The sequence below is a fragment of the Hippoglossus stenolepis genome, chromosome 6, assembly GCF_022539355.2.
Source record: "Hippoglossus stenolepis isolate QCI-W04-F060 chromosome 6, HSTE1.2, whole genome shotgun sequence".
Taxonomy (NCBI): domain Eukaryota; kingdom Metazoa; phylum Chordata; class Actinopteri; order Pleuronectiformes; family Pleuronectidae; genus Hippoglossus; species Hippoglossus stenolepis.
Genome location: NC_061488.1, coordinates 1825781 through 1841664, shown reverse-complemented (window position 1 = coordinate 1841664; position 15884 = coordinate 1825781). Strand labels below are relative to the sequence as shown.

General features: G+C 44.4%; 2 protein-coding genes across 5 annotated transcripts; both read right to left on the bottom strand.

Annotated features, from left to right (window-relative positions):
- Positions 1–1086: 1086 nt before the first annotated feature.
- Positions 1087–12055, bottom strand: elk1 (ETS transcription factor ELK1). 4 transcript variants are annotated; one of them, XR_004697046.2, is made up of 12 exons: positions 11097–12055; positions 8986–9194; positions 8693–8878; positions 8404–8577; positions 7959–8102; positions 7447–7815; positions 7196–7319; positions 6955–7103; positions 6754–6837; positions 6570–6671; positions 5861–6103; positions 1087–5786 (listed from the first exon to the last, which is right to left on the bottom strand). XR_004697046.2 is itself a non-coding variant. In XM_035159402.2 (11 exons), the coding sequence occupies exons 1-11, from the start codon at positions 11119–11121 to the stop codon at positions 6005–6007; spliced, it is 1665 nt and encodes a 554-aa protein (XP_035015293.1). In that variant the 5' UTR covers positions 11122–12055; the 3' UTR covers positions 1087–6004. The 4 variants fall into 4 exon arrangements, 2 of the variants coding, with proteins under 2 accessions (XP_035015293.1, XP_047196307.1); XR_004697047.2 differs by having other exon boundaries at positions 1087–5773; XM_035159402.2 differs by having other exon boundaries at positions 1087–6103.
- Positions 12056–12618: 563 nt separating this feature from the next.
- Positions 12619–15567, bottom strand: uxt (ubiquitously-expressed, prefoldin-like chaperone). Its single transcript, XM_035160454.2, has 6 exons — positions 15274–15567; positions 15009–15090; positions 14503–14570; positions 13860–13967; positions 13550–13613; positions 12619–13075 (listed from the first exon to the last, which is right to left on the bottom strand). Exons 1-6 carry the CDS (start codon positions 15387–15389, stop codon positions 13013–13015), a joined length of 501 nt encoding a protein of 166 aa, XP_035016345.1. The 5' UTR covers positions 15390–15567; the 3' UTR covers positions 12619–13012.
- Between the last annotated feature and the right edge of the window lie 317 nt (positions 15568–15884).

The following is a 15884-nucleotide window of genomic DNA, read 5'->3' as shown; positions in this document are numbered from 1 at the left end:
CCCCCTCCATGTTAGCAGATGGGACATGGACCAAAAAAAAAAATCAAAAGTACATGTAAAATAAATGTAATTCTTTCTGTAACTTTCACAGCTCACATCCTTCATTTTATTTTCACATATAATTTAAAAAAAATCTAATTTAAAGGATGAAATAAAACAGGTTTCTGTCGTGTTTCTGAGCAGCAGATGAGGATGAATCATACTGATGGGTGCTGTGTGCGGTCGTCATGGTGACAGCTCATCGATGTGAACATTCTGATGAATCAGCTGATTGTGTCTGAAAAACAAAGTCGACTTTAACACACGTAATCAGTGATCAGACACTAAACCGATCAATGACTAAGAATCAAGTTCCTGACTTTACCAGGTGGGGGCGCTGCAGAGCTGGAGGGGAGAGGTACACTTTCACACCAGAACTAATGTTTAGTTCAGTTGGTTGTAATCTGCAACTTCACCAATAGATGTCACTAAAATAAACACATTGAACCTTTAAAAGGGACAGAACATCTCACAACACGACTGACTAGAAACTTAGTTTTTGTACCTGGTTACTTGCATTTGTTACGGTTTACTTAGTTTTAGTTAATGGTTGCTTCATTTTAGTTACTAGTTACTTATAGTTACTACTTATTTGGTTTTAGATGCTGATTACTAGGCTTTAGTTACTTAGCCTTATTTACCAGTTAACACATATAAGTAGTTACCTAGTTTAAGTTACTGTTACTTAACTTAAAGTATTTAGTTACTTGGTCTTAATTACTGGTTCCAAAGTTTTGGTTACTAGATACTGCGTTTCAGTTACTTGTTAATTAGTTTTAGTTACTAGTTACCCAGTTACACAGATTTCTTTCAACACTGCTTCAATGGTTAGTGGAGGAGGTGGCACTCATAATAAGCCCCGCCTCTCAGCTGACATGACTGTTGTGACGTCACATCTTCTCTAGACACGATGGCGTCTAAATATCCGAGACTCACCCGGACGATGTCTCTTCACCTGTAGAACGCCAAACATACAAAGTTATTTAATTAACGGTAATAAAAAAAATAAAACGGTGACATGAGGAGAGTCAGTGACGAGTCAGAGTGTACACAACAAAATAGTTTTATTATTTTACTCCAATGTGTGTGTGGTGTGTGCGTTTGTTTCTATTTCCCACTGCGAGACTGTGTCACTGTGTCGTCCCAAGTACTTTTTATGCAGTTTTAAGGTTCAGGTTAAATCAGGTTTAAGTTTGGGGGAAGACAGTGAGTTTCCATGCGTGTGCGTGTGCGTGTGCGTGTGTGCGTGTTCGTAGAAAACGAGTAGAATAATTTGAAGAACATTTACACAAAAGTCCATAAAAAATATCTTTAGTTTTTCCAGTAAATATGTCGTGGACACATTGAACTCTGTCTCAGAAAAATAAAAGCAGGCCCCACCCCTTACATCAATAAACTCCTCGACCAATCAGAGGCCAGGAGGGGCAGGGCCACGCAGGATCTGACAGCGACGATTGGCCACGGAAACAACACATGAAATACACTCGTCAGTACAGAATATATAGATTCAGGTTATATTTCATGTATGTACACAAAAAGATTTGAAGATAAAAACTTTACAATTAGAAGATCGAAGGCTTCCGGAGCTTTCTGTCCGACCTCATCCTGCTGCAAAGGATCATGGGACACACTCAGCACCTCTGAGTATGACAAGTTTGTCAAAATAATGTTTTGTTTCTGAATCATCAAAACGAACACTGACCTGACAAAAGGTCAAAGGTCACAGAACATATTTAGTAAAGGGGTCAACTTTCAGTGAATAATCCAATCAGAGGTCATTTCTAAACCTTTAACCGACATCGATTCTTCTCCATAGCAACAGCAGCTGATCAGACAGAAAGCTCCGCATGACAACATGGCGTCGCTCACAATGATCACAAAACGCGTCACACAATGTGAAACGACCTTTTGTTTGCAACAGCGCTGGATTAACGGACACGTGAAAAATGTTGTGCCACTTTTATTTTGGAGGGCCAAACGTGTTCGACTCACGGAGGCGTGAACAAACATAAATCAAACATCAATAATCAAATCACTGCACTGATTTATAGAAAATGTTTCTGATTTGCTTTAACTTCAAATCAAACTTTATTGTTCCAGATAAAGATAAAACATTTTTGAACATGGTCAATAAAACGTCCTTATCAAAGCGGCACACAATTTTTTACAGTGAACCTCCAGCTCTAAACTAACCTAGACATTACCCAGAATGCAATGCTCCCGCTGATGAATATAAAAACATTCTTGGTGTTCTGCTGGTGAGAGAAATGTTAGCATAACGTCACAATGTCGTCTGTAAATGGCTTTTTCTTCATCATGCAGTTTAAAAACATCGACCGTTTCTTTCTTCTGCTGCAGCTCAGAATCTTTAAGGCTTCGTTCACTCACTAAACTTTATTGACAAAATAAACTCGTCGTCTGTAATAGAAAAATAGAGTCATGCTCTAGAGAACAGTCAAACACAATGGCTTGGAGCTGCGTTTACATCACTGCTGAGGCTGGGAAATGTCCCCGTCAGGAGCTGACGTGAGGCTGAAGAGACAATTCAACAAGCTTGGTTTATTTTTTAACATCATTGTCTTTTCTGCCAAGTGTTTAAGAGTGTTCGTACATCTGTAAGAAAACCAGCTCCACCCCTGAACTCTTCGTCTTCTTCATGTGGCACTTTTGAGTTCCCGCAAATCAGAACTGATGATTCGTTAAAGAAACAAAATAAAAATCTCATTTCAGCTCAAATATAAAACATTTCTTCCCGTTTTCTCTTTACATTGAACTGAGTCTTTTTCTCAGTGTTTTGATGAAAGATATTTGTAATTCTAGGCTTCGCCCCAAATTGACAAAAATGACCCGAGCTTTAGCTCCTTATCAGAAATAATCTCCATCCACACTAACACACCTGTCACATGACCATTCATGTGCACTGGTCATGTGGTGTAAACAGGAAGTAGATTGTCTACTCTGCAGTTGGTCACTTAGTGCTCAGCGATAGTAAAAAGAAAGAGCAGGGATTTCCCTTCTGATGACGAGGTGTTCACCGCTGATAGTCAAGTCATGTGACTGATAAGATCCAATCAGAATGTGGGCGGCTGCGTCATCATTTACAAATGTCTTGAAACTCAGACTCCAGCTTCACTCAGCTCCCGACAGTCCAGGCGTGTGTGTGTGTTTGCATATGTTCATGTCTTGTTATGTCTGTGAGATCAAAGTTTGGTTTAAAACCATAGTTGTGAGGACATTTTGTCCAGTTCAGGTCTCAGACCTGGGTTCTGAACTATGAAGCAGGATCTGAGGTTATCCAGGTTCAACTCTTCCAAGTCCCATGAAGCTGGATCACTTGTTACTGAGGTAAATCACCATGGGAACTGATGCTAAATCACTAACCGACTCCGAAGCAGTTTGAGATAAGAGATCAAAACCTGTCAATGACCAAACTACTGACCAATCAGATCAATCACAACAGACAAAAAACAATCTTTTCTTTTCTATTCATGTGATCATTGTTTGTTCGCCTAATCACATGATGTAGCCTCTATAATGAGCTTTAGTTTGACACACACTGTCTGAACTGACTGAGGACACACTGTGGGGGAAACGTTTGACATCACTACTCAATAAACACATATGGACCGATTTTCGTGCGCCATTTCGAGAGAGAGAGAGAGAGAGAGAGAGAGAGAGAGAGAGACTGTCACAAGTTACATCTGCAAACGATCCATCTCCCATTCTAAATAAATACTAAATTTCATAGGATAAAGCTTCTCAAAGGATAAAAGTATTAAACTATGTCTTGATATCCCTCCGCTAACTCGCCCAGTACATCAGTGTCAGTAGGTGAAGCAGGTGCAGTCTGTGGTTCTGTGAGCACTTTGCTCCAACAGGTCAGGTTGGTTCTGTTCGGCTCCAGCAGCTGACAGAGGTTTATCCTCTGAGGAGAATCTAGATCTTTCAGAAACTCATCAGAGGAGCTCAAAGGATCTTGTGGGTCTCTGAAGACCCTGGTCCTCCTCAGACTCGAACAATCCACACCAGCTCCACGGATCCTCTAAGAACGCTGATGTCACGGTTCAAAGGAATTGATTGGTCAGTGGGCGGAGCTTTTATACGGTTTGATCCCTTATCTGCAACTTAACCTGGAGCAGGTTATCTGCTCAGCATAAGTTACCATGGTGATTTACCCCGATAGGAAGTGAACAAGCTTCGTAGGACTGGAAACCCCGAACTTAACCTGAACTTTTCTTGAAGAAATAGTACTTTCTTGATTCTTGTTGTTCTGGGTTTGTACCCTCATGGTTGAATGCACTTATTGTAAGTCGCTTTGGATAAAAGCCTCAGCTAAATGTAATGTAATGTATAAGTCCGGCTGCGTAGTACAGGGCCCAGGTCACTGAGTGTACATATATATTGTGTGTGTGTGTGTGTGTGTGAGGGAGTCAGCAGCCTTGTCATCACACACAGAAGCATAGAAACATGTTAACAGCGTCATCACAAGGAGCTTCAGCAACAAGAGCAGCAACAGTCAGGTCAGGTTACCATGGCAACCACAGAGCTCAGCTAGCATCACAAGAACAACAACAACAACATCAACAACAGTCTTTTCAGAGGAACCAGACTCTGTCCACAGGTTCATCACTTTGGATTTTTTGGGGAATAAAAAGTGAAACTTTTTTTCGGACCTGAACTCCTCGGATTTAAAAAGAGCGAGAACGACTGTGATTTCAAAACGTCACTGCAACAACATTCATCAATTAGAGCTGCTCCTAGAAAAATCTACTTTACGTCTGGAATGAAGAATACACGTAAATCAATCAATAAACAAACACGCTGATCAATACTTCACAGCCAGAGGAAAGTGACTGTCAGACGTCATTTAAACTTTGACCCCAAACATTTATCTCCTGAAGAATCACAAGACGAAACTTCTTCAAGTCTCTTTTACAAAATATACAATCTGAGACATTTATAGAGAAATAACTTGGCTGAGTAAAAACTGACGAGTCCATCATCATCATCAGCTATGATTGGTCGGTTCAACGCAACGCTGATGAGTTCAGTCCAATAACAGGCCATGCATAAGTGTGGAAAGGCGTGGCCTTAAAAAGCGGCCAATAAGAGCGAAGAAAAAACCCTAAGTGTCTGTAAAAGTCGTTTTTTGGAGGAAGGTTTATAAAATGATGCTGAAATAACTGACCTCATGTGAGGGTGTGTAAATCAAACGCACCTTTTTAGTTGATTGAAACAGTCCAGTTATATTCAGGAGTGAAAACAAGAAAGAGAAATAAATAACCACTTTTTCAAAGTAAAAAGTTCTGAGCAACATTAAAGATGAATCTGATTTCAGCTCCGAGCGATTTCCAGATGTTTCCTAACGAATCAGGTCGATTCCAGATGTGCAAAAATCTCCTCAGATGATTAAAAAAAACACGGTTTCTGTTTGAAACAGATCCTCCATCAGTCAAACCCAAAAAAGAACAGACGTTGGTTAAATGTTAAACAAATGTTTTTCTTTTCTCCATGTTTCCCATCGTTAACGGATTCCGTCGGACTGAAGAAAAACATTTGTGATTCTTCTCTGTTCATTTAATCAAATTAAAAACAATCTGTAAAGTTATTCTGTCAGTTAAAGCCCTCAGAAGAAGAAATATCCCTCCACCTCATCATCTGTCAGCCTCTTGTGGTGCGAGTGAAGAGAAGAATCCCGTTTTCCGACAACCCCTCGACACGTCGTCTGAGGTCGCTACAAGAAAAGACTGAACAATGAACGATGCTCAGACGTCGTCCTGCTCAGTTCAGAGACTCCAACAATCAAACCTGCCGCTCTTACCAGTCACACGATGAGCTTGAACCTGAGCGGAGTGCTTCAGAGGCAGTCCAGATGCAGTTCTCCTCCGACCCTCCAGGGGGCCAGGGGCCTCGCCAGAAGAGTCAGGAGCCCGGTGACGAGCTGTGTGATTCGGGCAGGGGGGGCTCAGGACTTCTGGGGACCAGGGGAGAGGACCACAGGTGTGGAGAGACCATCGACGCTCAGAGCTGGGATGTGGATCTGATTACTGCCGTTAGTGGGAAACTACACAAAGAGACACAGAGACAATATTTATTAATTCTGGATTATACAGACTAACAGGGACTGTTTCTTTATTCTGGATTATACTGGGGAGATGAAGGGTTTGAAAAAAGACCAGAGACAAATCTGTTTGTGATTTTCAATGAACAGATGGAGAAAAACTGAGCCAGAGACCTGCAGAGTGTGTGTGTGTGTGTGTGTGTGTGTGTGTGTGTGTGTGTGTGTGTGTGTGTGTGTGTGTGTGTGTGTGTGTGTGTGTCCCTCTCTCTGTGACCTGGAAGAGGTACATGTACACACAGTACACAGTGTGTTTGTATGTCTGTACTTCTATGTTTATGAGGTGATCTCCTGTGGTCAGGTTTAAGTCCCAATGATCGTGTGGTGAAGATCAGACGTGGTGACAGATCACAACAACCTGTGCTGACGTCATGTGACTCGTGGCTGTTACCTTGCCGGCTCTGGGTATTACCTGGAAGGAGAGTTTGGCTGGTGAGCGAGGAGCGATGGGACTGAGCGTGCTCCAGAAGTGGATGGTGGAAGGAAGAGGACTGGGAGTCAACAGCACCGGCGTCTGGACAAAGAGACGCACAAGTTATCTGGGATGCACACGCAGAAACATGCACACGCACACATGCACATACAGCTGAGTTTACCAGTGCGTGGGAGGTGATGACGGTCGGGGTGAGCGTGTTGGTCGCTGATCCCGGAGCCAGTAAACTGTTCACAGCTGCATTCACCTGCACAGGAAACAAACAGGAAGTGATGTCATAAGATGAAACACATGTGGTCAATCTTGTCAATTATCATTAAGGTTAAAGGTCAATGGCTTCGTCTGCTGAGCGCAGGCTGCACACCTTATCCAGAGAGAGGCCGGGGGGGAGGGAGGGGGAGGAGGGCAGCTCCAGCCCCCGTGGCTTCTTTGGTTTGGGAGGAGCTGCGTCCGAGGTGGAGGTCACTGGAGGGGTCACAGCTGAGGTGGGGGTTACAGGAGGGACGGAGGGATCTGACAGAGAGAGAAACTGGAGTTCATTATAACAGACACACACAGACACACAAGACACACGACACACACAGACACACACACACACACGTTACCTATTATTGTGACCTTGACCTCCCCCTCCACTCCCCTCTGCCCTGCAGGTGGCTGACCTCCGACCCTGAGCTCCATGTAGGTCGGGGGCGGACTCTCCACAATGGTGAGGGGGGGCTCTGGGTCCTGAACCGGGAAGGAGGAAACAGAGAGGAGTCATGAGAACAAGTGATGACAGAGGAAGATGAGGAGGAGTAGGAGGAGTTGTGTCATCTGACAACATAACAACCTGTAAATGAGAAAAGTGTCTCACCTCCTCCCTCTGTTTCTCCTCCAGAGAGACTATCTCCAGCAGCTCCTCTTCTGATGGCAGGTTCTCCTCCTTGATGATGATGGGGGGGGGAGGAGGACGAGTGGGGGGAGGAGGCGCAAGGGAAGGAAGAGCAGGAGTCATGGCCACCTGCTGCTGTTGCTGGAGGGGAGGCGGGTTTATTATGACGAAGACGGGCGGGGCGTGAGGAGCAGTGTGGGAGTGAGGTGGGAAGCTGGCGGCGTGGTTGACGTCGTCCTGCTGTGGCCCCTGAAGGCCCTGGAGGGGGATGAGAGGGGTGAAGGAGGACGAATCCCCGACACTGGTGAGATAAATCTGCGGGGGTTCGCTCAGAGGAGGAGCAGGGGGATTCTGGGAAAGGAGAAATAGAAAAATGACACCAAGTCTGACCTGAAGGTGGCACCAGAGGAGAGCTCATTAAAATCTAAAGGGTCGGTCCTCTGGAGAGCAGGAGTAAAAACCTGACCAATCAGGGGACAGGGCCTGATACCCACCTGTGATTGGCTGGTGGCGCTGGCTGGTATCTGAGGACTGAGCGCCGGAGTCGGACAAGGAGACGGCTGAGTGACGATCACCTGAAGAGACGAGTCAACAACGCCACCTACTGACAGAGGTTTAGACTCTGACAACACACAGACCTGAGGAGGACGAGGGAGCCAAGAGGAAGAGGCAGAAGTTAGAGTCTTGACATTCTTTAATCTGACAAATGTGAAGAACCAGGAACTGATCTGAGACCAGCTGTGATGTTACTAATTACCATTATAGTTAAATATTAGATTATCATTTTATAATTATCCCTCAGAATCAAAACGTCTGTAACTTCCTGTAATTGTTTTGTTTCCTTGATTTTCTAAAAGAACCTGACATATGTCGCATCAGAGAGCATCTCTGATTTGTTATGACTTCTCTGACGTCATTAATCATGTGATCGCGTCTCACCTCTCTGGGCGTGCGCTCCACCTTGGGCGCTGCGTCTTGTTGCAGCAGCAGCTCTGTTTTGATTGGCCGTGGGTTGGGCGAGGCCTGCAGTGATTGGATGGTGAAGGTGGAGTAGAGGCCGGACTTCATGTAGTCGTTTCTGGAGCTTTTAAGGAGGGTGCTGGGTGACGAGCGCTGCAGATCAATACAGAAATCAATCGATCGATACGATCATAAATATTATTACGTATTATTAATATTCATTCTGCAGAAACACACAAAACAACAAACACAGGAAGTCAAAGTGCACCTGGGGCAAGCCCTTTGATGGACAGGTTGAGGCCACGCCCCCGAGGCCTTTTGATTGGCTGGTTGGGTCGGTGTTCTCCCTCCTCTGGCTGTCCTCTCCGTTAGGCACCCCCTCAGGTAGGGAGGGGTCAAGCTGACTGACAAACTTGTAGACAAACTTCTGACCACTGACTTTCTTGATGATGTTCTGAAAGACGACAACAACAACACAAACACAAACAAGGAAAAACATGTGAATAAATGAACTACTGAGCCAATCACTGATGTGGGATTCATTGTTCGTAGTACTAGTACCTTGTCGTAGTAGTATCTCAGCGCTCGGCTCAGTTTGTCGTAGTTCATGTTGTGCTTGTTCTTGCGGAGTCCCCACAGTCGGGCGACCTCTTCAGCGTCCAGCAGCTTGAACTCTCCGTCCTCACCTGTCCATGAGATCAGGTGACGCTGCCGCTGGTCCTCCAGCAGGTGGAGCAGGAACTGCCACAGCGTGATGGACGGGTCCATGGCTGAGAGAGAGAAAGGGGGGGGGGGCATCATCAATAACAAATCAGTACCAAATTACATGTTAATATATCTGTTCTTCGTGACCTTTGACCCCTGAAATCTAATCAGGTCATCGTTGAGTTCAACTGGACGTTTGTGCCAAATTTGAAGAAATTCCCAGTTGGTGTTTCTGAGATGTTGTGTTCACAAGTCAACCTTAAAACATAACGCCTCTGGCCACTAGGTGTCGCCGGGGCTAACACAACAGTCTGTTCAAACTGTGAGAGCGTGGAAGATGGACACCTGAGATGGATTCAAATCTTTACACATCATCGTCTCCATGTTAACGACCTGTGACGAGAATGTTAAGATTCATCGAGTTACGGTGACGTCGTCAAGTGTCTCAGTCGTGGAGATGGTGGTGGATTTAAAACTTAACTCTTTGTCAGGAAAACGTCAACACAAGTGTTTATGTCTTCAATCAGTGACAGACAGATAGTCTGGTGGGGGGGCCCTGGTCTGTGGTCGAGCAGTTTGAATGGACGCAGGCAGAGGGAGACAGTGAGACAGGTGGACAGACAGGAAGTGCATTAAGGTGACTGAGCTCTCTACTCGTGAACCAGTGTCTGTCTCACTTCACACTGACATGCAGATCAGCCTCAGTACCATTGGCAGACCTCTTACATAACTAACCTATCAAACACCTTGGAAACCATCGCCATGGTGAGACCTTTCATCAATTGTAACCAAGGGAGAAGGACAGCGGGCGAGAGAGGAACAAACACAGAGAGAGAGAGTAAGAGAGAGAGCAGTTTGTCCTGGAGGGAGTCGACTCTGCTGCTCAAAGGCACTTCAACACACATACATATACATACATTACACAAATATATATATACACACACAGACTGTACATAAAGATGGACAACATGCCAGCTCCCAAAAGTGAAGCCACAGGCTGCGTCTGAACTCTAAACCCTACTTCACTACATAGTGGCTTTTATATAAGAGAAGTATATCGTGAGCTCATCTGCAAAAGTTAAAAACACTTCTGGACATTACCCTGTCCATCTTCTCTGCGCTGGGAATTACGTCATTGTCTCAGGATTATGACAAAAAACAATAACTACGTTGGTCGTTGGAAAATCTGACATTTTCAATGTTAAATTTATACTGCTGATACTTTTAGGTGTTGAATGCCCTCGCTCCGCCACAAGCATGATGGTATATTTTACTTGGTTAGTGACCATTGGCTGTTCACTACTTTTCACGATGCATTGTGGGAACAACTATATTCACTATATAGTGATTAGTGAATGATTTCGGAGACAGCCAGTCATAAACCCCACCTCCTCCATGTTGGCAGATGGGATATGGAGCAAACAAAGCTTACCAAATGTTTCTCAAAGATGGTTTCTGTCATTTCAGGTTGTTGTTATCACACTGATGTTCACATTTCTGATCAGTTTGGTGTATTTGATATGAAAAGAGACTGATTGACAGCTGAGACTGACTCCTGTTTGGCCGACTGCCCAGACTCTGACTCTAAACGACGTCATCAGCAGAAGATGACAGCGTTCATATCAGAGATAATTTGGCTTCAGTTTTGTACAGTGGGAGGAAGTGGAGATGCTCATTCAGCTTGATTTCCTGTCTCTGCTTGTGAGGAGTTGATGTTTAGTCTCCATCACTGCCTGTGGTCGATGTGTGAGATCTGGACTGAGCTCAACATTTCACCCACTTCCTCTCATGTGGATGAGCGCTCAGCCTGCAGGTCTGAACCTGGACCAGTCTGCTCCACCATCCTGCACACGCACACATGGAGGCAGCTGAGGCCTCAGCAGCTGCCACACACCTGTTGTTCCTGTAACACACACACAGACACACACTAGCATGTAAACACAGTGTGAAGAGGTTCCATCTCTTACCGTTTATCAGCGGGTTTGACTCCATCTTCAGCGGGATGTTGTTCTTCTGTCTCTGCAGCCTCAGACCTCCTCCATGCTGCTGCTGCTGTTGTTGTTGTGTTGACTGTGGTGTGTGTGTGTGTGTGTGTGTTCGCAGCAGGGCTCAGCTGTCAGAGTCTGTGTGATCGGGATGAAACGTCCAGCAGCTTCTCTCCGGACCTGCTGTGGTTATGTAACCGCTCACAGGAGCCGCTGCCCGGCTCCTCCATGCTAACAACCCCGCTGCGCTCCACCTGTCAGTCGCCTCCGCCGCAGGAAACACACCGTGACGCTTCAGACGCGGTTAACAGCCGCGCGTGCAGCTCATCGCTCGGTGCTCACGAAGTGTCAGTGACCGTGTGTGACGTGTTTGTTTCTGCGCCTCATCTCCCCACCGAGCCTCGATCCGTCCACGGCGCGGATGGGAGCTAACTAGCTGAGATGCTAACACCTCCGGGCGGCGTTAATAAAGCGGTAAATGTGAGAAATTCTAATATTCCAGCTGATCCGCGGATCGGTGGTTCAGAAACCAACGATCCGCGTGATTTTAACAAAGTTTCTCCAAGTTGAGGCTTCGTAAGGGCTAAAGTTATTAGCCTAGCATGCTAACCAGCTAGCCTAGCGTGCTGCCTGGACGCTGCCCCCTCCTCTCCTCTCCCGCTGCTGGTGCGTCAGACCCGGGCAGCGCCGCCGCGGAGCCGAGCCTCAGGCCTCCGACACCGGGGAGAAGAAGTTTGTGGTGGAGGAGCGATGAGAAGCAAACTTCATCACTCAGGTGTTTCCTGTCTCTTCCTGTTTGGACTGACGCCCCCTCATTGCGTCAAGTTACCCGCCACCAACGGTGTCATACTTCCGGGGAGGATTTTCAACATAAGTCTGTTGCGCTTGAAGTTTCACCTCTTTCCGCATTTTTACAGTATTGGAAAGTAACTCAGTAAAGTAACTCAAGTATTTAAATACAGTTAAAGTAATAGAACTTGATTATTTCCTCTTTCATTCTTTAACTACAACTAATTTTAGTGACTTTTTTGTTTTATGAACTATTTGTTGATGGAACCATAATTGGTGTCAATAATATTTGTTATTCATTTATTTCCTTATTTCATCTTCAAAAGTACAGAGGCTGCTGTCACTGTGTTCTACTCACCATGAAATAAAACCTGATCTTCATCTTTTGATCTTCAAAGTAAAAGTCTTCAGCATTAAACAGAAACACTTATTAGCAGGTGACTGTGTCATCAGATTATTGTTGATGCATTAATGCAGGAGCTGATTCACTGTTTCATTTAGTGCAGCTAATGATTATTTTCATTAAGCTGATTGTTCTCATGCTTCATCTGATCGGTTGGTTTTTAAATCCTGCGAGAACAGTGACTTCCTGTGTGTTGACGCTGTGTCTATTTCAAGAATCACCATCGCTCTGTTTCTTTACGCCACTGCTTCTATTTATCAACCAGTTTCCACGGCAACAGGCTCTGTGTTGTTGACTGAGCATTTCTGATGGTTCACGTTTTAATCAGTGTGACTTTATTGCTCCTGAATTCAACAGTCAGCATCTTATTTTTCTACGAATCACATCTGCCGAACAACTGTTTACGCAAACATTTACAAAAGTATGTGGACATCAGCAACAGCCTCCGCTCATGTGGTTGCAGTCCAGAGGCTTCACTTCTGTCCGAGTCCTGCAGAGTCCACGTCTGTCACAGATTCACCAGCGTTAAAATGTCCTCCGATGACGATTTGATCCCACCTCCCCTCATTAATATCAGAACAAACTGCTGATGTGATTTATTGAACGTCCATGTTGAATCCTTGAGCTGAGCAGAGATCAGGTCGAGTCTTTAAAAGTCCGTCCTGAACTGTCCATCCTCCGAACATACAGCAGTTTATCCACACGTCTAGAAAACCTCTCTTCTTCTACTCTCTGGCAGGTCAGTCAGTCCCTGCAGCTCCCGCAGACCCTGAGGACGAGGAAGAACAAGAACCAATCAGATTCCTCACATAAAACAAGACACAGTCTACATCTAATGTCTGCTTCAAATTTGATGATTCTTCAATGACTGATCATTATTATGATCAATACTGAGCAAATATTTAGCAGGGAGGCTCAGAGTTTCAAAATGTGGTCTCAGCATTGCCACTGAGCAAGGCACCGGCTGCAGAGCTGGAGGGGAACTCACAGATATCCTCAATAAAATCTGTCACCATGACAATATTAAAATATAATTTAAGATATTAGGAATTAACGTCAACTAATAATTTTATTAATGTTTGTTGTAGTTCAATGAGACTAAAGTGTCAGTTAAGTAAAATTATGGTTTATCAATAAAGTAATTAACTGGTAGATGCAGGTCTGAGTCATAATTGATAATCGATAATCATAAAAAAGTTCTATCAAGAAACTGATCAGAGATGAGTTGTCACAGTGACTGTACCTCCAGCACCATGCGGATGTTGGCTTTTATTTTGGCGGAGTCTTTGGTGAGCTGCTCCGTGAAACTGAAACACATAATGTTAGCATGTTTAGCATCTAACACCCACAACAATGGACATAGCTAGCATTGAGCTAACACAAATATTCTGTGACATGATCTGTTTACATCTTTAAGTTCTTTACATTTGTTCAAACTCAGTTTGACAGTAATGAAATGAAAAGATCTGCAGAAATAAAACCTCATGAAAACTAAGAACGACACGTTTCATTTGGCGTTTGAGGTGATTTCACATGACCGATGATGAACTGACGCTGTGAGCTGATTCGTCTTCTTTTCGATGAATCGCAGAGCCTCGTCGTGAGTCATCTCCACAAAGAACCCGTAACCAATCGCCACAAAGATTCTGGACGAGTCCTCCCTGTCAGAGACACACATTAAAGACGTTTTGTTTTTCTGAAAGTGAAAGACATCATGTTTGATTCCTCATATTTGCGTGTATCGTGGATTATGATTTACAGCAGCCAATAGCTCTGAAGGTATGTGACGCCCCCTTGTGGTAGTGTCGACAGTATCCAGCAGCTCAACATGGACAGTAACGACGACCGCCTGCTCTCTGTTGTCGAGAACTTCTCGCCACCATCTTCACTGCGGCTGCGAAATTTAACTGATGAATGGACATTAACGATCTTAGCTCACAAACTTTATGCAGACGGCGCAGCTGGAGCGTGGGAGGCGGCTCAACATAGCTAACGACGCAACGATGAGGGCGGGACAAGCTTGTGACGCAAACAGGAAGTCGTCTGTAAACCAGACGTCTCCATCCTCTGAAGGTCCCGCCCCCTGAACTGAGACACAGGAATTGATCCCTGTGTCGTCTTGGTGAGTTCACAGTGATCGGTTCTGTGGTTTGTGATCAATCAGCTGTTGATCAGAGTGATTGATGAGGAGCTCACACTTCAGCCTGGACGAAGAAGTTACAGCCAAGATCAACGTCTGTCTTCAGCCGCTGAGATCCCACCTCCTGCAGGGACACACACGGTGACATCATGGTCAAACCACTCTGACTCAGCAGCATGTGAACACGCCTCTGACATGTGACGCTCACATATAACATGTAAACAACATTCAGTCTAAACATTAGAGCAGAAATAGTCAGTGGATTCTTCAGTTAATCAAATTATCAGCAAAACATCTTTTAATTCATTGATGAAGATAAACTTCAGAAATCTGCGTGTTCTGATTCGTCCAGTCTGAACATTCATATATAACAATAATCAATATAAACAGAATTCCACATTGACTTTTGTTTATTCCTGATTTTTTTCTTCTGCTTTAAAACGGTAAGATTATTTTTACTGACTTTATCTGAAGAGACGTTGCTTCTTCTTGATAAAAAATACAAATCTGTTGACAGTGTGTGTGTGTGTGTGTGTGTGTGTGTGTGTGTGTGTGTGTGCACCTGCAGAGTGTGTATTGTGTTCTTCAGCTGCAGATATTGACTGATCTTCTCATAAACCTCGTCTCTCTGCTCCAACACCTTCCTGCACAACAAATATTACACGTTATTACATTATTTATGCATTATTGTTATTATACAGTTACATAAACACATATCTGAGTATCAGTGTTTGTTGCTGACAAATAGTTATATATGTACAGTATTAGATTAATGAATGAGTGTTATCAGCGCTACAAGATCAATATATTCTTATTATTTTTCTTACTGTAAATCTCTCTTCAGAACATCGTTTATGAAGTTTTCATACTGAAGCACCTTCTGCTCCACGTTAGCATCAGCATTAGCATCAGCATTAGCATTAGCATTAGCGGGCAGAGACATCGTCACCGCTTCCTCATTAAACACTCCCGGTGGTGAAGACGTGTCCGGCGGCTGTGAACCTGTCAACCTCCGGCTGCGGTCACCGGTAACGTTTCTGACTCGGTACCGACACACGCGCTCCCGTTAACGGACCGAAAGCAGATGTAAACACTCTGTACTGCACCGGAAGTACTTCATGTGACCGCAGGAAATACTTCTGCATTTCAAAGTAAAAGCAGTGAGCACCTGTTGGAGCCACAGAGCTAGAGTATATAGAACAGACGCTTCCAATGAAACTGTTCTTCTACATGAGTCTGTGTTCTACATGTGACTGTTCTACATGTGACTGTTCTACATGTGACTGTTCTACATGAGTCTGTTCTACATGTGACTGTTCTACATGTGACTGTTCAGTGACTGTTCTACATGAGTCTGTTCTACAGGTGACTGTTCTACATGAGTCTGCTCTATAGGTGACTGTTCTACATGAGTCTGCTCTATAGGTGACTGTTCTAC